The sequence below is a fragment of the Neophocaena asiaeorientalis genome, unplaced genomic scaffold (genome assembly GCF_003031525.2).
Source record: "Neophocaena asiaeorientalis asiaeorientalis breed wild unplaced genomic scaffold, Neophocaena_asiaeorientalis_V1.1 scaffold719, whole genome shotgun sequence".
In the NCBI taxonomy this organism is placed as follows: Eukaryota; Metazoa; Chordata; class Mammalia; order Artiodactyla; family Phocoenidae; genus Neophocaena; species Neophocaena asiaeorientalis.
Window position 1 is genome coordinate 57,007 of NW_020173970.1, and position 22,521 is coordinate 79,527.

A 22,521-nucleotide genomic window follows, 5' to 3' on the forward strand; every position below is an offset into this window, starting at 1 on the left:
GTGTGCAAAAGGCAGCAACCATTTTACCTTTAGGAAAACAGGCATGGCAAGTGATAATCTTTTCCCTGGGTCACAAGCTGAGCAAGTAACAGCAAAAAAGACTTATGCTCTTGAGCCCCACTGGCATGCAGTTACCTCAATAGAACATCACTGCCTCTGATTTACTAGAGAGTACCTTGAGGAAGACCTTAACTTCCACTTTCCTGGGATGAAGGACTTAAAGGAATATGACTTTTATTTAATTACAATGTACAAAATAATTACCTCTACACAAATTCAAAAATGTTGTGCTGGGCTTCCCTGGTGGCACAGTGGTTAAGAATCAGCCTGCCAGTGCAGGGGACATGGGTTTGAGCCCTGGTCCGGGAAGATCCCACATGCTGCGGAGCAATTAAGCCCGTGCGCCACAACTACTGAGACTGCGCTCTAGAACCCGCAAGCCACAACTACCGAGCCCGCACGCCTAGAGCCCGTGCTCCACAACAAGAGAAGCCACCGCAATGAGAAGCCCGCGCACCACAACAAAGAGCAGCCCCCACTCGCCGCAACTAGAGAAAACTCGCACACAGCAACGAAGACCCAACACAGCCACAAATAAATAAGTAAATAAATTTGTTTAAAAAATATGTGCTATTTTTAAAAATTGTATGAGGATAAAAAGGAACTCAGTAGAGGGTTGAGATCTGCTATATATTTTCAATATTAAAATAAAAGTTGTAACCAAAATTATACCAGGCACATTTTGGCAGTTAGTATAAACCCAGCATTGACAAGCCACATGCCAAAAGATGTTTGCTTCCAAAGCACAGGAGAAAATGAGCAAGGGCCCATATCCAAACTAATGCTTCAACTTTCCCTCTGATTTTGACAATTGTCATCTCATCAGTTTTGGCATTTTTGATTGCCTATGATTAGGAACTTCTTTTATTAACACTGCTGGCAGATGTGCCTTGCTGGAGGCTCACCATCTGCTCTGCCTTCTTATGATGTTGGCCTGGAGATGACCTTTCGTCACCACCTCTTCATCAGTTGATCTCTGATGTGCCCCTCTGAGATAGGAGGGATTTATCTGATGAGGTGGCCTGATCTGAGCTAAGCAGGCAGGATAGAACAGGTTGGTTTTTCCATCCACTCCTTTTATCAGTTGGTGGGTAATGGCTAACTTGGGTGGTGGTGGGGGGGGTGGGCAACCAGAATGGGAAAGCCCCATTCTGTTGCTGAAAATATGGGTTGTCTTTCCTCAGGGCTGTGGCCACCTCATCATGACTGAACCAGGCAGCTGCTTCTAGTTCTCTCAAGTTCACCTGGATCTGGAAGACATAAGGAAAAACAGGATATAAGGTTAGGAGATACAAAACTTAGAATACTACGGCCAAAGATGAGAAAATGGTTCCAGAACAGAGCAATCTTAGAAGGTAATATCTGGGATCTATAGTCTGGGAGATAATCAGTTCTAGATAGGGTTCAGAAGCAAAAGTACCATAATTAAGAGATGAGAGTTAAGTATATATTTTAAATATTAAAAAAAATTTTTTTAAATCCTGGAAGCTCAAATAGTAAAATATTGAGTGGTTTGGGAATTCCCAGGCGGTCCAGTGGTTAGGACTCGGCACTTTCACTGCTGTGGCCCAGGTTCAATCCCTGGTTGGGGAACTAAGATTCTGCAAGCCATGCGGTGTGGCCAAAAAAAAAAAAAAAGAGTGGTTAACATTGAGAGGTAAAATTATATAACTAAAAAAAGAACATATACATGTTACTCTTCTTTAAAGGATGTGTTAATTAACGATAGTCAAAAGCATAGTATCTGCCTTGCAAGAAGCAAAAATGCAAACTGCATCCACAGGGAGCTGAGACAGATTAGATATTATTCATTGTATAGAAACCAAAGCACAAAATAGACTTTGGCACATAGGGACCACAACACCATCTGTCAGGGATGTTAGAGCAAGGTGAGGTGGGATAAGACAACATCTAAGTCCCTTTCAATCAGAAGTTCCTATGATTTTATATTATTAGTCCCCAACATCCTGACTGGAGCAATAATACCAATTCTGAAATCAATCATTAAATTTTATATATTTATTGTGTGCCTATTCTATGCAAGACTGTTAATTTCCTGATGATGAAAGATAAATTGTTTCATGATTGAGATATATACAAGGAAGAATGGTGATTTGTGTTGGCACTCCCAATTTTTATGGTGATTAGTTGTTTATAAGATTGCAAATTCCTTAAAGGTATAAATCATATATTACATGTCTTTGTATAATCTAAACAATGCTGGACTAGACAGGTGCTTAGTAAGTACCTATGGACCAGCTTGGATGAGGCAAAGGATATATCATAAGGGAAGCATCAGAACTCACCTCTGTCTGCCCTGGTTTCACAGTTGCATGACAAGCAATCATGAGTGTGCCATTAGGAAAGGGCCAGTGCTGAGATGCAGAGTATTGCAGTCTTTCCACCTCCAATCCCACCTCTTCTGCAGCTTCTCGCCAGATAGCCTCTTCCAGACTTTCACCTATAAGCACACAGATTAATTCAGGACAGCCCTGCAGCAGGAAGGGTGATACAGAAGCCCGTTGGCGAAAGGAGCGCAAAACTGGCTCCCAAGTCAATGAAATACTCTTGGGGGAGCCCTAAATCTCTGAGTCTCTACACTAGGAATCAAGTCTGAAGTTGGGTATTGAACCACAATACTTGAACCTACTAGGTTAGTTATACAAAATAAGAGTCGGAGAGGTTACTGCTGCCCTCAGGTTTTTAATAAAGTTCAAATGCCACATTTCACCATTTGCAAATTTTACCCCAATAGACTGACAAAAAAAAACAACCAGTAAATAAATATTAAATTCTAGTTAATATAATATTAATATGCATGTTGAAATATTTAGGAGGAAGTGTACTAATGTCTGCAATCTATGCATCACAAAATAAGATGGATTAATGGGTGGATAGAGGAATGGATAGACAGATATGTGATAAAGTAAACATAGTAATTATGGAATTTAGGTGGTGAGTACATGGGTGTTTACTGTATAAAGCTTCCAGCTATGCTTATGTTTGAAAATTTGCCTATAAAATATTGGAAAATTGATGCCACAAAGTAGTTTTCTTGATATAATAGGGAAGAATGTGCTTGAGACACCATGGCAACAAGAATAACAAATACATACTATTTCATACTATAAGATTTCATGTCTTTCAATGTTATCTGTATATGCCCGAAATTCCTTACCTATTATCACAAAAACCTGCCAAGGCAGAATACATTCCCTTGGGAAAGGAACTCTGGCGGGCAAGCAGGCATTGAGTCCCATCTGACACCAGAGTGATCACCACAGGAGTCATCTAGGAAAAGGGGATGGAAACTTGGGCACTAGGGCTTTGGGGCCTGTTAATGAAACAAAGTAATGGGTAACTAAGGAAAGCCTTTTAGCTGTACAGGCTTCCATCCACAAGACAAAGTAGTGCACAGCCTTCTTGGATTACTGACCTTTTAAAGCGATGCTTACCTGTGGATAATAGATGATCTTATTGGAAGGGCACACACGCTTGCTGCCAGCCACATTCTTCTTGGTGGGCTGTCTACTTCTGCTGCAGAACTGATGAGCATCATGCCAATGGAGAAGAGCCTGAGCCTAGGAATACAAAGATGGGCTTGGTTTCATTTGGAGAGAATGTGGGGCTCATCTATAATGGTGCTGGGGCTACTATTTAGAGCAACTCAAAGGGACACACCAATCCCTTTTCAGCTCACCTACTTTAAATGCTTATTAACTATTTAAACTTTAGAATAAGGAAGCTATTTGAACACAGTCCTCTAGCATCTGAAGTATGAATTTTATTTTATTTTGGGGGGCTGTGCCGTGTGGCTTGCGGGCTCTTAGTTCCCCGACCAGGGATTGACCAGGCCCACAACAGTGAAAGCCCAACTCCTAACCACTGGACCGCCAGGGAATTCTCTGAAGTATGAATTTTTAAAAAGCATATTTTAAATGTATTATGAATTATTTTAAAAATATGATATATAAAATATCATAATGAACACCCGTGAACTTATGAGCCAGCTTAAAAAGAAAACATTTTCAGTATAATTAAACACCCCAACATATACTCCTCCCCAATAAAGTTGGAATTTTTTTGCAAATAAAAAATGTTTAGGGACTTCCCTGGTAGACCACTGGGTAAGACTCTACGCTCCCAATGCAGGGGGCCTGGGTTCCATCCTTGGTCGGGGAACTAGATACTGCAACTAAGAATCTGCATTGTGCAACTAAAGAAGTCTGCATGCCACAACGAAGATCCTGTGTGCCGCAACTAAGACCCGGCACAGCCGAAAATAAATAAATAATTAAATAAATTTAAAAATGTTTAGAGATACCTCTTTAAATAGGCAATCAAAAGCACTTTAGCAAGTGAAATCTAAAGCTGGAGGACAAGTCGTTAAAGCAATATAAAATAACTTCTCATGATGTATATGTCATGCTGTGGGTCATTAAAAATGTTTATAAGGCTGATAGATCATATTGCCATATATCTGCACACCCTCAGGAGACAATGGTACTAACAACGGTCCTGCCAAAAACAGGGTAAAAGAAAGAAGAATAAGCAATCTCCCTACAGCACATTGTCCTTCTGCCAAGGTTTGTAGGAAGGACTATGATCTGAAAAAAAAAAAAAATCAAATGTTTCCCATATACACTACTTTACTTAATTTCCTAGAGAACCAAGAAATCAATCTACCGTGGATAGCAAGGAGGCATTCTTCACATTCAGCTGAAAGAGAGCCTTCCTCAGCCCAATGAAAGACCCCTTGAGCTCTGTCTCCATTTCAGGTTTCTGTAAGGAAGCTAAAAAATTAGAAAAGAGAACAAAATGAAATGAATGTTAGGCTTTACCTCAGGGACCCTCTCAAGTATATTCTGTTAGAACAGTGTTTCCCAAACTCACCTAATATGACTCAACTAGGGAGAATAAAAAAATATACAGGTTCTCAAACCCCTGCCTGGAGATTCTGAATAGCAGGTGAGTGACGCCCAGAAATCTTTTTTTTTAAACAAGCACCAGGAGATTCTTATATTCAGGCAAATTTGGGAAACATTAGAGCATAGTGTTTCCCAAGATCCTCTTCGGAGCAATAAGAACATTCGCACTAGCCACACACTATCCCTGGATAAAAAGATGAAAGGGTACCTCTAAGCTCCTATCTGAACTTCATTCCAGCATCATTACGTTTACAGCTACACCGTGAAAGAGAGAAGGAAAGCCTGACAGGAGCCATGAGCCTCTAGCAAACCAGTTCCCAAATGCAGGTCTGAAGACCCAGAGCTACTCCAAGGTAACATGTTTAGTCACCTGCATTGATAAGAGAAATAAGAATAATGTCATGAATTTTAAAACATTTCTTATGAAATATTTAAGACATATAAAATGTATAAAGGTACAGAGAATAATACAGTAAACATCTTTGTACCACCACCTAGCTGAGAAAGAAAGTATTAAAATGTCCTTTAAGTGATGATGATGGTAGATGGTACTATCTTTTAAGGTCCTAACTTAAGAAAAATTGAAATTGTTTTGTATTCTTAAAATGTTCTTTGAAATTTTACTATTATTTGGAATCCCAAAGTCTAAGAACCACTGGGAAGTACCCATCAGGAATAATGTTATGTACCATTTATGGAAGAGGAGCTATTTAGACCTAGATCCAGAGCAAACTATGCTTCTTGCTGTTTGGAGCATCCAATTAGCACGGAATCTTCTATTGTTTGCATGTGTTGCCCAAACTTACCCAGGAGGCTTTCCAACTCTAAGAAACACAGAAGGAGAAGGGAAGAAAACAAGGGTTTTAATTAAACCATCAGAGCCATACTAGACTTATTGGAAACCATCTACTTCAACTTGAAGTAGGTACAGCTGGCTTCTAGTCACTGCCCTGCAGCTAATCAGCTATGTAATCTTGGCCTAATCACTTAACCTCTCAAGGCCTCCATTTTCTCATCAGCAGTCTGAAGAGTTTAAAGGAATTCTTTCTGTGTAACAATGTATTACTCTATGATTGTATCATGAAAGGAGCATATCCCCTAGTTTTAAAGATACATGATAGTTGACTTATTAAAGCACTGAAAAAAAAATAAGTGTCAAACTTAAAATGGTAGAGAGACCAAAGCACTTCTATAATTTACTCTTCAGATCATGCTGCTTTTGTGGGCCAGGGTAGACTACTCATCTGAGACCCTGGTCTGTAAAGACAGGTGCTGTATAGGGAGAAAATCTATCCTCCTGTGCATGAAGGGCTCATATTTATTTGTTCATAATACAAGATTACATTGCTAATCTATAAATAATGTTTAGTGCCTTCTGATAAACATCCTCATATACTTATGCACTGCTAGAAACTACCTATCTAAGTATTCCAACATCTGACCCTGGCAATGTACTTAGAAGTTTGTGCATAGTGGCATCATATAAAACTCAAGGTGGCGTCTTGAATGCCAAATCCCAATGGCTTAGATATCTCTAGTTATATACCTTAAAAGAGTTCTCAAAACAATTTTAGTTCACGTTTAGTTTTGACCCTTCTAAGGAGAAATTAAGTCATGATGCAAATCTTAAACAGTGTAACAGTGAACAGCTCCTTGGAGGCTGGAAATTGCTGGTCCAAGGCAGGGGTTGGCAAAATATTTCAAGTTCTGTGAGCCGTATGGTCTCTGTCACAATACTCTGTTTTACCATTGTAGTGCAAAAACAGTCATAAACAATATGTAAATGAATGAGTGAGGCTGTGTTCCAATAAAAATGTATTTACAAAACAGACATGGGTTCCAATTTGGACAGCAGTTTTCCTGACCCTTGGTTTAAGGCTATAGTGGTTCAAACCATCACCAAAAAATATTCGATTGGGCAATTCAGGTTTATACATTAAATAATTAATTGGCAGAAGAAGTTTGAAAAATCTGGACTCTAAACTCGGAGGATTCTTCTCAGGGATTTGATATGGACCGAGTTCTGCTTAGCGGCCACAGCCTGGTCTACTTTACTAGTCTACTCTGGGCTTACCTAATAGGCTATGCTGGCGGGGCCAGCTATTGATGTTCTGATTTCTGAACCAAAGGAGCCAGGTTATGAAAGAGGTAAAATGTTCCTGTCTGCTGGGCTTACATGCATCATCATCTTCCTTCAGCTCAGATAAATACCCGTGTTTTGGAAATAATCAAAGCATTACAAAACCATACTTAGTTTCTTACCTCCTTTATCAAAAATGACTATGATCTTCTTAAGGGCAGGGTCTGCCTTAGTTCTGTATCATGGGTAATTAGCATATTGAATGGCTCAATTCAATAAGTATTTATTGAATTGAACTTCAAGGGTAATAAATATTTACTGAATTGAACCTCAAGGTACTTTGCCAATGTTATGCTGTGAGGCAAGAATTTACGTGCAGTGGAGTGAAAGGAAAACAAGTTCAGTGATAAAACATCAACCACAGAGCACCTAGAGATGGGAGCAGACTTTATTATTGCAGACAAGGAACAAACAGTATACCTTCAGAAACCCTTATTCAATCTAGGGATGATAAAGAACAAATTTATCTTCAATGCACTCTTGTTTCAAACATCTATTCCCCCACGTGGATGCCGTTAGCTTCTTATCTCTACTGAAGGGATCATTGATGAAAGTGAAGCCATATTTGACATACACTTATTTAATAAGTGTAATAATTTCTTTTTTTTTTTGCGTTACGCGGGCCTCTCACCGTTGTGCCCTCTCCCGCTGCCGAGCACAGGCTCCGGACGCGCAGGCTCAGCGGCCATGGCTCACGGGCCCAGCCGCTCCGCGGCATGTGGGATCCTCCCGGACTCGGGCACGAATCCATGTCCCCTGCATCGGCAGGCAGACTCCCAACCACTGCGCCACCAGGGAAGCCCCAAAGTGTAATATTTTCAATAGCCAAAATTAAAATGTAGAAAAAGAGAACATCCTGTAATTAGTTTCTCTAAAAAAAAAAAAGTAATGGAGCAAGTTCTGTACCTTCATTAAGGACGGCCTAAGTCTATCCTTTCAAGAGACTTGGAAATCGGGGCAGGAACTGTGTGATTCAGGGAGGACTGAATGTGGATTCTCCTTCTGCGGCCTTAGGGATAATGATTTTTTTTGGCCTTGCCGTGCAGCCTGCAGGATCTCAGTTACCCGACCAGGGACTGAACCCAAGCTCCAGCAGTGAAAGCCTATGGTCCTAACCACTAGGCAACCAGGGAACTCCCAGGGATAATGATTTTGACTGCTGAAAGCCCTACAACAGACTCTCAGGTATATGGCATATTTTGTCACTTAAGTAGGAAACACAGTTTACAGATATTTTCTGTAGGATCTGGGAGCTTTTGTAACACCAGTAGAGTTAGCTCCACATGAAACTACAAAGTAAAATGATAAACATGCCCCAGTGGCATCTATAGGAACCTATTTTTGACTGTATGATAAGAGCGATTGCAGTGAGCGCTTTGTAAACAGAAGACAAAAGAAACAGTTTTCTGAGATTTGAATACTCATGATATTTTTATACTTATTGTGAGTGACTGCAACCTCCTGGGACAAAGTCTCAATGTATGTCAAAGGAGAGCTATGTGCCACTCAGAAGTTACCAAATATAAACAATAGAACAAAATGCTAACTTTGTAAAAGAACAGTAGGAGTGATACAACCTGTGCTTTGCCCTAAAGATCCTAAAAAGCAAAACATCTACAAAAGCATCCAGGTTAAGGTCTTAAACCTGGGGCCTCACTGGAACTGGGACTGAGATCCAAAAAGTTCCTTGCATTCTTCTTGACTGGAACACTTGTTTTAGAAATGCATTTTCTTGCTGTACATCTGAAACACTGTAAATCAACTATACTTCAATAAAAAATAAATAAGCTAGAAGGATATATTGTACAGCACAGGGAATATAGCCAATATTTTATAATAATTTTTTTTTAATATACACCAATAAAGTACCATATTTATTTGTTTTAATAGGTGTTATTTTGTTGGGATTTTACATAAGACTTTTGTTTCTAGATCACCACTGCTCTAGGGAAACCAACATAGAATTTTTAGCAGGAAAAATGACATAATTACATTATAATTCAGAAATAACCATTATTATAACAAAATGAATTGGAATAGGGTAAAACAAGAGGTGACAAAATCAGTTAGGAAGTGATTTCAAGAGACCAGGCAAAACAAACACATGAAAGAATACTCAGCATCATCAATTAGAAAAATGCAAATAAAAACCACAATGAGGCATCACCTCACACCCGTCAGAATGGCCATGATCAAAAAATCTACAAACAACAAATGCTGGAGAGAGTGTAGAGAAAAGGGAACCCTCCTGCACCGTTGGTGGGAATGTAAATTGATACAGCCACCATGGAGAACAGCATGGAGGCTCTTCAAAAAACTAAAAATAGAACTAGCATACGACCCAGCAATCCCACCACTGGACATATATCCTGAGAAAAATCATAATTCAAAAAGAGTCATGTACCACAATGTTCATTGCAGCTCCATCCATAATAGCCAGGACATGGAAGCAACCCAAATGTCCATCGACAGATGAATGGATAAAAAAGATGTGGCACATACATACAATGGAACACTACCCAGCCATAAAAAGAAACGAATTGAGCCACCTGCAGTGAGGTGGACGGACCCAGAGTCTGCCACACAGCAAAGCAAGTCAGAAAGAGAAAAACAAACACTGCATGCCAATACATATATATGGAATTTAAAAAAAAAATGGTCATGAAGAATCTAGGGGGCAGGACAGAAACAAAGACGCAGACCTACTAGAGAATGGACTTGAGGACACGGGGAGGGGGAAGGGTAAGCTGGGACAAAGTGAGAGAGTGGCATGGACATATATACACTACCAAATGTAAAATAGATAGCTAGTGGGAAGCAGCCGCATAGCACAGGGAGATCAGCTTGGTGCTTTGTGACCACCTAGAGGGATGGGATAGGGAGGCTGGGAGGGAGGGAGGCACAAGAAGGAAGAGACATGGCGACACATGTATATGTACAGCTGATTCACCCTGCCACACAGCAGAAACCAACACACCATTAAGCAATCATACTCCAATAAAGATGTTAAAAAAAAAAATGGGCACAGGTTCGTGGTGCCCCAAAACAATTACAATAGTAACCTCAAAGATCACGGATCACAGATCACAACAAATATAATTATAATGAAAAAGTTTGAATTATTGTGAGAATTACCTAAACGTGACACAGAGACATGGAATGAGCAAATGCTGTTGGAAAAATTGTTCCAAGAGAATTACTTGACGCAGGGTTGCCACAAACTTTCAATTTGTAAAAAGCACAGTATCTGCAAAGCGCAATGAAGCAAAGCACAATAAAATGAGGTATGCCTGTATACGTTATGCTTTATACATTGCAGTATTCAAGGCTCAAATTGTCCCAAATTTGGCCAATGTGAACTCCTTGAAGTTGACCCCTGTATCCACACAATCTCAGTGGTATTGATATTAACATGATTGCGTATTTGCTTATGCATATACATAACATATACATATATAATGTATATTATGCGTAAAATAGTTTCAAAGCTACAATACTAGTATTACTACTAATGACAGAACTATCAATTGTGGGACTTCCCTGGTGGTCCATTGGTTAGGACTCCAAGCTTTCACTTGCATGCTTTCACTTGCACAAGCTTACAAATCTGGAAATAGTCTGAAGTCAAGGTTTCCTGAATCTCCTCTCTGAGGACCCCTGCAGTCCCTCCTGGATGCATGGAACCACTTCCAGCCCCGCCACCACTGTTACTGCCACTGCTGCTACTACTGCCAGGGGAGGAGGCAGTTAAGCCATCCAAAACTTTTCAGAAATTAAACTTCTTCATTCTAAAAACATAGGACAATGAGGGGCACCAGACATGTCTCTGAAGGTTCAGGGTCCAAGGCTGTGCTAGTGTTGGAGGGTCTCCTGGAGAGGTGGGGGGTGGCTGTGGCTCACAGTGAGGACAAGGACACTGGCAGCAGAAGTTCTGGGAAGTACTCCTTGGCGTGAGCCCTCCCAGAGACTCTATAATAACTTTTAATGGAATATAATCTATAAAAATTTTGAATCGTTGTGTTAATCACCTGAAACTAATATAATATTGTAAACCAACTATACCTCAATAATTAATAAATAAATAACTTACAAATGCATTTTTCACCTTTAAGTATAATAGTTTGGAAACCACAACACACTAAAATTATCAAACTCAAACTGTTTATTTCTTATTAATTTATACCCCCATAACATAGGAGCAGGGTTTTTTTAAAAATTTTATTTATTTATTTTTGGCTGCATTGGGTCTTCGTTGCTGCGCACGGGCTTTCTCTAGTTGCAGCGAGCGGGGGCTACTCTTCGTTGCGGTGCGCGGGCTTCTCATTGCGGTGGCTTCTTTTGTGCAGCAGGGGCTCTAGGTGCACAGGCTTCAGTAGTTGTGGCTCATGGGCTTAGTTGCTCCGTGGCATGTGGGATCTTCCCGGACCAGGGCTCGAACCCGTGTTCCCTGCATTCGCAGGCGGATTCTTAACCACTGCGTCACCAAGGAAGTCCCTGAGTGGTGGGATTCTGGATGATTTCCCTTTTTTAAAAAAAATTGGTAACTGTATTTTCTGATTTCTATAGAATGACTATTTTTTAACTTTTATAATAAGAAAAAAGGGACTTCCCTATGGCGCAGTGGTTAAGAATCTGCCTGTCAATGCAGGGGACACGGGTTCGAGCCCTGGTCTGGGAAGATCCCACATGCCACGGAACGACTAAGCCCATGAGCCACAACTACTGAAGCCTGTGCACCTAGAGCCCCTGCTGCACAAAAGAAGCCACCGCAATGAGAAGCCCGCGCACCGCAACGAAGAGTAGCCCCCGCTCGCTGCAACTAGAGAAAGCCCGTGCGCAGCAACAAAGACCCAACACAGCCTAATTAATTAATTAATTAAATTTTTTTAAAAAAGAATCCCACCACTCACAGATGATCATTGTTTATACCTTGGAATTCTCCAAAGTATTTATTAATATTATGCATCTATACATATGCAATAAGTACTTTTAGAACTGATCTACTTTGTAGCCTTTTTTTGTAAGCATATTAACATTTTCACACCATATTCTTTACTGATAGAATTTTAGTTTTCTTATGATTTTTAATTCATTTTCAATACATTTAATCACTTTAACACTCATTTTTTAGACTTCAGTAATTCTGTTATTGTTCTTAGAGTCTCAGCCTGAGAACTGTAAATAACCCAAATGTCCAACAATATCTAAAACAAGTATTGCAATTTTGTTGTCTTCTAACTCTTGCTCATGTAAGATTGTGTACGTTTATGTGCCTTTAAATATTGAACTGGGCCCTCATGTATGGCAGAGCTTTCAGTGTGGAAAGCCCTGGTTGTGAGTGTATCCCTCCAGAGGGGTTTTACATCTGCAAGTCTACAAATACTACTTAAAGTCTTTTCTTAGTTTGGGGGTGTTGGACCACACCACATAGATGGTGCAAATTTAAACCCCAAAACTGAATGAGAGCAGGCTACTGATTTCAAATTCACAGATTTTATATTTGCCCAGGCTGGGGACAAAGAAGTCCTTTATCACCTTCCTGTACTGGTGCAGATTTTTTTTTTCTAGTCTGCCTTTCACTGTGGTTTAGTTCTTGGGGGAGGGAGTTGCGGGGGGATGGGGGAGGTATGCAGGTGGTATGCAGGGACTGGAGTTATCTACCTTATTTTCAGGAACCTTAATGAACTATTATTCAATATAGTTTTTAATTCTATCATATGGGTATATCATGATTTAATTAATTTTTCCCTTACTATTCATCCATTCAACAATATTTCAGTGCCTACTATGTGCCAGATACTAGGGTTTTGTGCACTAGGGGTACCATAGGGGAAAAGACAAAGTTCTTCTCTTTTTTTTTTTTAAGTCTTCATTGAATTTGTTACAATATTGCTTCTGGTTTTTGTTTTTTTTATGTTTTGGTTTTTTGGCCCCAAGGCATGTGAGATCTTAGCTCCCCAGCCAGGGATCTAACTCACACACCCTGCATTGTAAGGTGAAGTCTTAACCACCAGCCAGGGAAGTCTCCAAAGTTCTTATCTTAAAAAAAGAACTTATATTTAAGTATGTCAGACATTTTAGATATTGGAAATTTAATTGTTTAGAAATTCTCTAATTATAAATAATTTGCATTGAACATCTTTATACGTAAATCTTAATCATACATCCGTAATCCCCAATATAGGATTTTGAGATACTTATATTTTATAATTTAATGGACCAAAGATATAATAATTAGAGCTCAGTTTGGTCAAAACTCACCGTGTCTTAGTGACATAGGTTGACAGCAGCCTATAGCACCAAAAAGATTTTCTCCTGCGAGTAATTCCACAATACAGGGACATTGTCAGGTCCTTAGGGGAAAGAGGAGTTTAGAAAAAAAAGAGAGAGATCATAGCATGCAATTTAAAGTAGTGAATCACCAAGAGGGTTATACTTTAAGCCAGAATAGGATCACTATTTAATACTAAGGAAAGATAAACTGAATGGGAGTCAGATGATCTGGCTTCTAAATTGCATTTATACTGCTAACTAGCTGTGGGATTTCAACTTTTCAGTACCTTTCCTAATCTACAAAATTGAAGCCTGTTCTGCCTACCTAATAGGTTGTTGTGAGAATCAGCTAACTATACATGAAAAAATATGTGCTCCTCCTTCCATATTGTGGAATTCTTTCTGGGTGGTAGTTGCCAAGCCAAGGCCTACATTTCTCTCCTCCTTTGGTCCTTTGGTAGGACCAAAACTAGGTCTTAACAATGGAATGTGACTAGAAGTGATGTGTATCTCTTCTAGGCTGACACAGTTAAGTAGTGGTATGCTTTCTTCATCCTCTATCCCCTTCTGCTTGGAAGACTCTGGAATGGCAGAGCCATTAGATGGAAGAGCCTGGATCCCTGAATCACTACATGGAGAAAAGCCACCCACCAACCAAAGAGTCCCCACCTTGGACTACTTATGAAAGAGAAATAAGCTTCTACTATATATATATATATATATTTTTTTTTTTTTTTTTTTTTTAGTGGCCATGGCTCATGGGCCCAGCCGCTCCGCGGCATGTGGGATCTTCCCGGACTGGGGCACGAACCTGTGTCCCCTGCATCGGCAGGCAGACTCTCAACCACTGTGCCACCAGGGAAGCCCAAGCTTCTACCATATTAAGCCACTGAAATTTTGAAGTTTTTTTTTATAGCAGCTAGCATTACCCTAATAGACCAAGTAAGCCTAGGAGTGTCTCCAGAGTAATGGAGTCAAGTTTCTCAGAATACATGAAAAGCAAAGTCCTTTTGAAAATGAAGTAAGAAGAATCCTGTAGATAAGAAAAATATAAAATTACAGGCATTTAGGAAAACATTTCAAAAGGCAGCTATGCAAACCCACATGGATCTAAGATACTTTTTAGATCTCACTGTGAGAGGAAAAATAATTCTATATCTTAAGAATCCATTCTGCAGAAGGTGATTTCTTTTAAATTGTATAACAGTAAGTGTTTTATTCTCCCTGAAAAGTACAGTTCACACTAGCAATAAAAAAGTCAAAGAAGTTCCACTGAAACAAGAAAATCAGTACAGTTAAATAACCAACTACCCTTTTAACTGTGCCCAAGGGAGGCAAGCTTTGACACTAAACCACCAAGGAATGTCTGAAGTTTAGGCCTACTTCTTGGTTGCATAATTATGAATCACTGATGACTAATACTTGGACAGTTTTGGCTATAATCTATGTCCTAACCAAGGGTAAAATATATTTAGTAAGTGACATTCAACAAAATATTTATTGAGTACTGACTTTATGCAAGCTCTCTTAAGGGACACAATAATGTATAGGATAAACATCCCTCAAGGGACTCTAGCAGGAGAGAGAAAATAAATGTATAGCTTTCACAGAAGGCGGTATGTGAAATGTGGGTTATAAAGCACTCTAGGAGAGTATTAAAAGTATAATCCTTATTTTAATAACCCAAAGACTTCTGTGATATAATGGAGGAAATGAATTTAAAGTCAATGTTTCTGTCTCATATACAACTCTGAGAGTGTAAATTGATACAGTATTTTTGGATGGCAATTTGGAAATATCAAAACGTGAAAATAAGCATCCCTTTCCCCTAGGAATTCCACTTCTAGGAATTTATCCTAGGAAGAAAAGGATATGTACAGGAATGTTAACTGAAAATTGTGATAAAATGGAATAATACACAGCTATTAAAAATAAACAGATAACAGTAGAAAAAATATATATAGTAACAGGGAAAGATATTCAGAATATATTATTAAATAAGAAAAACAAGGGCTCCCTGGTGGCACAGTGGTTGAGAGTCCGCCTACTGATGTGGGGGACACGGGTTTGTGCCCCGGTCTGGGAAGATCCCACATGCTGCGGAACGGCTGGGCCCGTGAGCCATGGCCGCTGAGCCTGCGCGTCCAGAGCCTGTGCTCCGCAGCGGGAGAGGCCGCAACAGTGAGAGGCCCGCGTGCCGCAAAAAAGAAAGAAAAGCAAGTAGTATTTGGTTAGTTTAGCATGATCTAATTAATTTATAAAGAAAAGGATCTATACATATACATACCAATATAATTAATTGGATATGTATTTATTTATATTTTTTAAATGACTAGAAGTCCACATACCAAAGTGTTAACGGTGACTAATTTGAAAGAGTGGGATGGACACAGGGATTGAAGAGGGTACTTGTAATTTTTACATTTCTGTACTTAAAAAAAGTTTTTAACCATGTGTTCATATTTCTTGTACAATAAGATAGCATGTAATAAAACAGTAGTTCCCAGGACTAACTGCACTGTGAGGCTTTTTCCAGGCCCTTGTTCACAGTAGCACTTCATCTCATTCCCTGAGAACCATAGGGAATTTCTTCGGTGAGTTCCTTGAATTCCTTTGGTGAGACTGTAAGAGTTGTTTGTAGTTATGACTACCAACTAATCTGTGTGGCCCACTGTGCTTTGCTGCCTGACCTTAGCCAATTGTGGATTATCATGTCCTGCTGACTCATATGTTGGTGGTCACCAAGCTTGTAGAAGACATAGTAAAGTTCCTAATGTAGCTTAAAAAAAATGGATAATCAAGAGGAAAACCAAATATATTTTAACTGAGAATTGTACCTTCATTGGTACAGTCATAAACCCAGTAAAGATTAAGTCTAATACCTTTTCTAAATGGTCCCTTGTTTATTTTTTATACACATCTTATATAAAAGCAGTGTAGACTACTTAAAAGTCAAAGAAGAGAAAATGATTTCCTTAAAATTTAGCTTTAACCATATTTTTCTCTTTCAAATAGATCATTTAAATTATCAAGTTAATATAACTATATTATAGGACATCTAGAAAACAGAATTGTAAGAGTGCCCATAATATCACCCCATTAATATAACTTATAATTTATATACTAGTCTTTTGTACATACAACCTTTACACATTTATAATCAGTAAACATTTTTTCAAGTTGCTTTCATGAAACATGTCATAAGCAGTTTTCCATATTTTTGTATAAGCTTTACTTACTGATTTTTTTGACTGCATAATATTATACCAAGTAGACTCCCATCCTTATTTTTCTAAATATTCCCCTAATTTTAGACATTTAGGTGGCTCTGATTTTAAATTACCAGAAATAAAATACTGCTAAATACTTCTGTGCTGATATTTTCAGGTTACCTCTTTAAGATAAGTTCCCTTACATAGAACTACTGGGACAAAATTTGTTTTAAAATTATATGGCTCTTTCTACACATTGCCACACTTACAAAGTTTGATAGCATTTGGTTAAAAAAAAAAGAACTTTTATATTTCTTTGATCACTATTGAGATTCAAAGTGTTTTCAGATTTAATAGTTCTAGTGCCCCTTTTGTAAAGTGTCTGTTTGATGTCCTGTGCTCATTTATTTATTGTGGTTTTACTCTACTTTTGACCATTCTAATTTTTAAAATAGTATAGTACATTTACAGCATTTTCCACAATATGATCACTGAAATGCACTGTGGGAACCACTGCTATATGTATTGCTTTTCTCTGGGAAGCTGCCATTCAGACTGAACCTCAGCACAAAAAAAGAGGCTTGTTAAAACAGTCAAGAAGCTATGTGAGATTACTTTTAGGATAAAAATATAATTTCTTATGGCCATATATTATTTAGAAACCTCATGCAGGAAAAATTTGCTACTGCTTTTCTGAAATGGTTTGTGATTTTCACCTTTAGGGGTCTTCGGTGTGATATATTATTCAAAATGTATTGACCCAAGGGCTCAGACTTGGTAAACATGCTGATCAACAACTGGTAAACATGCTACATATGAAACGCACATCCACCTGTTCAAATTCCCCATTAGGAACAGGATAGTTGTTTTTGTTTGAATTGTCAACTATTATTGTACTTTACGCCTGATGGCACACTGAGGATCAAAATGCACTATTCACAATATTACTCTTGGAAGAAAATATTAGCACCATTATTTTACTTTAGATGACAAGCTCAGGCCTGCCTTCTATTTTGTTTTCAGTGCAAATTCATGTCTCCTCCAAAGCAAGAAAGGGACAGGGAAGTAAGCACTGGAGAGACTCAGACTTTTGTTCCTGGCTTTCCCACTGACTGAATTTGTGACCTGGGGCTGTCACCTAACTTGTTGAGGAGCTTGGTTTCTGTCTTACTTCTCACAGGGGAAGAAAGGAGAGAAAAGGGATCTAAAGTGTGTTATAACTATGTCAGGTTTTGACATACCTAATTCTCAGATCTGTTAGACTGTAAAATCCTTAAGAGTTGGGATTGCATCTTCCCTATCTACAGCATGTTGCATAGTCCCTATCACAGTATAAAACACAATATATATGAATGAATGAATGAATGAATTTATTCTATTTTACAAGAGAGGAAGAGAAAGCTTTGAGAGTTTAACCATCTGAGATGACGATCTAGGGAGCAATAGATGGAAACTCAGGGCTATCTGGTTCCAAAGCTCATGTTTTGATGAGAAATACATGGGAAATCACCTTCCAGCATTCATGTACTATTTAAGTTTTTAGAAAGTACAATTTTTAAAAAGTACTTTTAAAAGTAAGTTTTTAAACAAGACTGGCAGGGACTTCCCTGATGGTCCAGTGGTTAAAACTTTGCCTTCCAAGGCAGGGAGTGCAGGTCCAATCCCCGGTCGGGGAGATAAGATTCCACATGCCTCGTGGCCAAAAAAAACACAAAACAAAACATAAACAAGACTGACAGAGATTAAAGGTAATATTATTTTGACCAAAAAACTATTAAATAATGATGAGGAAAAGCCCTTAAGAGGAAGAATTTCTCTGAACTCCTGTAATAAATGATTCGCATATGCTTTGCATCCTGTTCATCTTAACGGAAGAAAGATTAACTTATAAAGCACTACAGCATGACAAAAAAGCCCATCTCGAATCTCTCTGGTTGCTTCTACAAAGAGGCCAGGTTCAGTAGTGTTTGAGAGAGTTCTTTTCAGGGAGTCTGATTTTTCATGATTTTGGAATGGGATGATTTTGGAGTGGGATGGGAAATATGCAAAACTGAGGAGCTACTGGGAAACAGATTTCAAGGTCTCACTGACCAGCTTTATAGTTTGCTTTCTAAAACATAATTTTTCCTCCCTTAATTAAAAATAATTCAGGCACAATGCAGAGAAATTAACAAATTCCATTTTTAAACAACTCTCCTAAAAAGTATCAGAAAATTATTAGCTGTAGTTAATCTGATAGCTCCACAAGTTATGATACAAAACTGTGGTCATTGCCTGGTTTCTGCAAGAAGGAAGGGAGTCTGACAGAGAACATTTTTCAAGTTCTGATTATGTCTCCCCATAAAATTCTTCTTCCACTTAGAACCTGAATAGGTTTCTCTTCCACTGTACTTACTCTGAATTCTCTTGGGGATGCCTGCCTAGGCCTCAACAATCAGCAGAACCAGCAAACTCCATATGTTGGACTCTCTTTCCTCAGTGGATGATTGCTCCCTCTGCCACACTTCCCAGAATCCTCCTAGAGATGTACTCTGGGAAATGTAGTTCAATCCCCAGGCATGCTGCTCTGCCCTCCAACTGCAAAGTTAACCATGGTTGTCAAAACCACAATCTCCTAAGATCTAAATTCATAACCAGGAGAATTACTGCGGTAGTTCTAGCATTAGATCCATTTTTCAATAACAAAAAATAGTCTTTAAACCCATCCTCCTACACGAAGGCATATTTGGGGTGGGTCATGCAGAGAGGAGTATTGGGATGGGAATTCAGATACCTTTCAACCTTTCTGGATCTCTAATTCTATCTATGTCTGCTAAGTTTAGAGCTAGCTCTAAGATTTCATGAAATTCTGCCAGTTTGAAAGGACAGGACTGTGTCTAGATGTGTTTGAGCTTTTGGCAGAATGCGTCCCTTGATGAACCAGGGCAAGAAGATTCCATCTGACTGAAAGCAGTCTCTCAACAAAACTACTCTGGTGCTGTTCCTTTTTCTTCTTACTACTAAAGTTATTTGTTTACATGGAAGACAGTTTTGAAGGCCATTCTTTCAATATATATTTAATAAGTACAATATGTGCTTGGAACTGTTATGCGCACAGGATACAGCAGGGAAAAAAACGCATGAAAATTTCTGTCCCCATGTAACTTACATTCTAGAGGAAGAAACAAATAAGTAAATATACAATGTGTCAAGTGGTTATAAGTGCTATTTTATATAGGGTGGTCAGCCTCATTGTTAAGGTGATATTTGAGTAAAGACCCTAAAGGAGGTGAGGAAGGAGGCCAAGTGGATATCTATGGGAAGAGATTTGTAGACAGAAAAAAATCAGCAGATGCCAAAGCCCTAGGGTGGAAGTGTTCCTGGCAGGTGTGAGGAAAGGCTAGGACAAAGCATGGTGGTCAGAGATGAGGTTAAAGAGTAGCCAAGCACCAGATCACGTAGGGCCTTGTAAATCTTACAATATTCTTATAGAGCCATTGTAATGCTTTCGGCTTTTACTCTGAGAAGATGTGATGTTACAGAACAGTTTGAGCAGGAGAGTGAGATGGTTTGGCCTACATTTTATTTTTTAATTTTTTTTTAGCTTTTTAAAAAATATTTATTTATTTATTTTGGCTGAATTGAGTCTTTGTTGCAGTTCGCGGGCTTCTCATTGCGGTGGCTTCTCTTGTTGCAGAGCACAGGCTCTAGGCGTGCGGGCTTCAGTAGTTGCAGTGCATGGGCTCAGTAGTTGTAGCTGGCGGGCTCTAGAGCACAGGCTCAGTAGTTGCGGCACACAGGCTTAGTTGCTCCACGGCATGTGGGATCTTTCCAGACCAGGGATTGAACCCGTGTCCCCCTCATTGGCAGGTGGATGCTTAACTACTGCGCCACCAGGGAAGTCCCTTGACCTACATTTTTAAAAGAATCACTCTGTGTGTGATTAGACTGTAGGGGATAAGAGTTATTAAATCCTGAAGTCATTGTTAATATGTACCTAGGTTACGTGGGAAGGAAGAGTAGTAGTTCTGGGTAGTTGACCAATTATTTCTTTTGGATCCTACTATTAGCACATGAACCCAAGGTTTTTATTAGGTTGATTCATTAGCCTTAAGGAAGGCACAGATAATTTGAGGGAAATAAGATATAAAGTCAGAGAATTCCAAACAAATGGGGAAGAATGCTTAGAGAAAGTTAGGGCTCTAATAATTTTTTTACATCAAAATAACTGTATTTTTGAGCAATTAAGTGCTAAGTGCTATAATGATAAAAAATAGTGCTATGGTCTGAATGTTTCCATTCCCCCCCAAAATTCATATGTCAAAACCCTAATGCCCAGTGTGATACTATTAGGCAGTGAGGACTTTGGGAGGTGATTATGTCATGTGGATGGAACCATTAGGAATGAGATGAGTGCCCTCACATAATAGGCCTGAGAAAGCTCCCTTGCCCCTTTCACCACATGAGGACACAGCGAGTAATCTGCAACTTGGAAGAGGGCCTTCCAAGGACCTGACCATGCTAGCACCCTGATCTTGGAATTCCAGCTCCAGAACTGTGAGAAATAAGTTTCTGGGTTTTTTGTAAGCCACCTAGTCTGTGGTATTCTGTTATAGCAGTCCAAACAGACTGAGACAAATAGCTAAGATTAATTAGGCATTTACTGTATTCAGGCACTAGGCAAAGTGTTTCACATATTTATCATTAATCCTCACATCCTAAAAGATACATATTATTATTTGCACTTTACAGATGAGAAAACAGAGGCTTAGAAAATTTACATAACTTGTCCATATTTACACAGCTAGTAAGTAGAAGAGCTGGATTTTAACCCAAGCCTATCTGACTCCAGACAGACCTTGTGTCTTTGACTACCGTAATGTACTATAGGCTTGGGTTATATCTGACTGGGTGTGGGGCAGGGAATCTCAATAAAAATATTGGAAAATATTGGAATGATGGAAATAATCTCATGTTCATAAATTGGAAGACTTAATTTTGTTGAGATGACAATATTCCCCTAATTGATCTACAGATTCAATGCATCCCTGTCAAATCACAGGTAGCTTGTTTGCACAAGCAACAAAAGAGAAAATAGGACTTCACCAAAATTTAAAACTTTTGTGCTGAAAACAGTACCACCAAGAACTTGAAAAGACAGCCTACAGAATAGGGAAAAAATGTATTGCCAGTCATACATTTGATAAGGGACTTGAACCAGAATTTGTAAAGAATACTTAGGACTCAGTAATAAAAAGATGAATAACTGGATTTTAAAATGAGCAAAGGATATAAATAGACATTTCTCCGAAGAAGATACAAAAATGACCAATAAGTACATGAAAAGATGCTCAACATCATTAGCCATCAGGGAAATGCAAATCAAAATTACAATGAGATAGCACTTCATACCCACTAAAGTGGCCACATGGAGAAAATCCTCATATACTGCTTACAGGATTGTAAGTGGTGTAGCTGCTTTGGCAAACAGGTTGGCTGTTCGTCAAACAGTTAAACATAGAGTTACCAAATGACCCACCAGTTCCACTCCTGGGTATATATTCAAGACAACTGAAAACGTATGTCCACACAAAAACTTGTACACGAATTCTTATAGCAGTATCATTCAAAATAGCCCCAAAGTAGAAACAATCCAAATGTCCATCAACTGATGAAGGGATAAACAAAATGTAGTATATCCATAAACAGTATTTTATTTGGCAATATAAAGGAATGTAGTACTGATACATGCTACAACATGGATGAAGCACGAAACGTTATGCTAAGTGAATGAATCCATTCACAAAAGATCACATACTGCATTTATATAAAATGTTTAGAATGGGCAAATCTATAGAGGTAGAAAGTAACTTAGAGGTTGCCTGGGGTGGGGATGGGGGAAATGTTGGAGGAGAATGGGGAGTGACTG

The 22,521-nt window shown here is 38.9% G+C and overlaps 1 protein-coding gene across 1 annotated transcript; it reads right to left on the reverse strand.

Moving 5' to 3' along the window:
* Positions 1 to 1,092: 1,092 nt before the first annotated feature.
* On the reverse strand, positions 1,093 to 13,472 carry NUDT13 (nudix hydrolase 13). Its single transcript, XM_024753138.1, is given in 12 exon segments — positions 1,093 to 1,137; positions 1,139 to 1,171; positions 1,173 to 1,310; positions 2,367 to 2,526; positions 3,245 to 3,351; positions 3,516 to 3,641; positions 4,747 to 4,853; positions 5,678 to 5,812; positions 7,063 to 7,078; positions 7,080 to 7,159; positions 7,162 to 7,200; positions 13,391 to 13,472. Coding segments are annotated over 12 exon segments (1,068 nt in total).
* Positions 13,473 to 22,521: the final 9,049 nt, after the last annotated feature.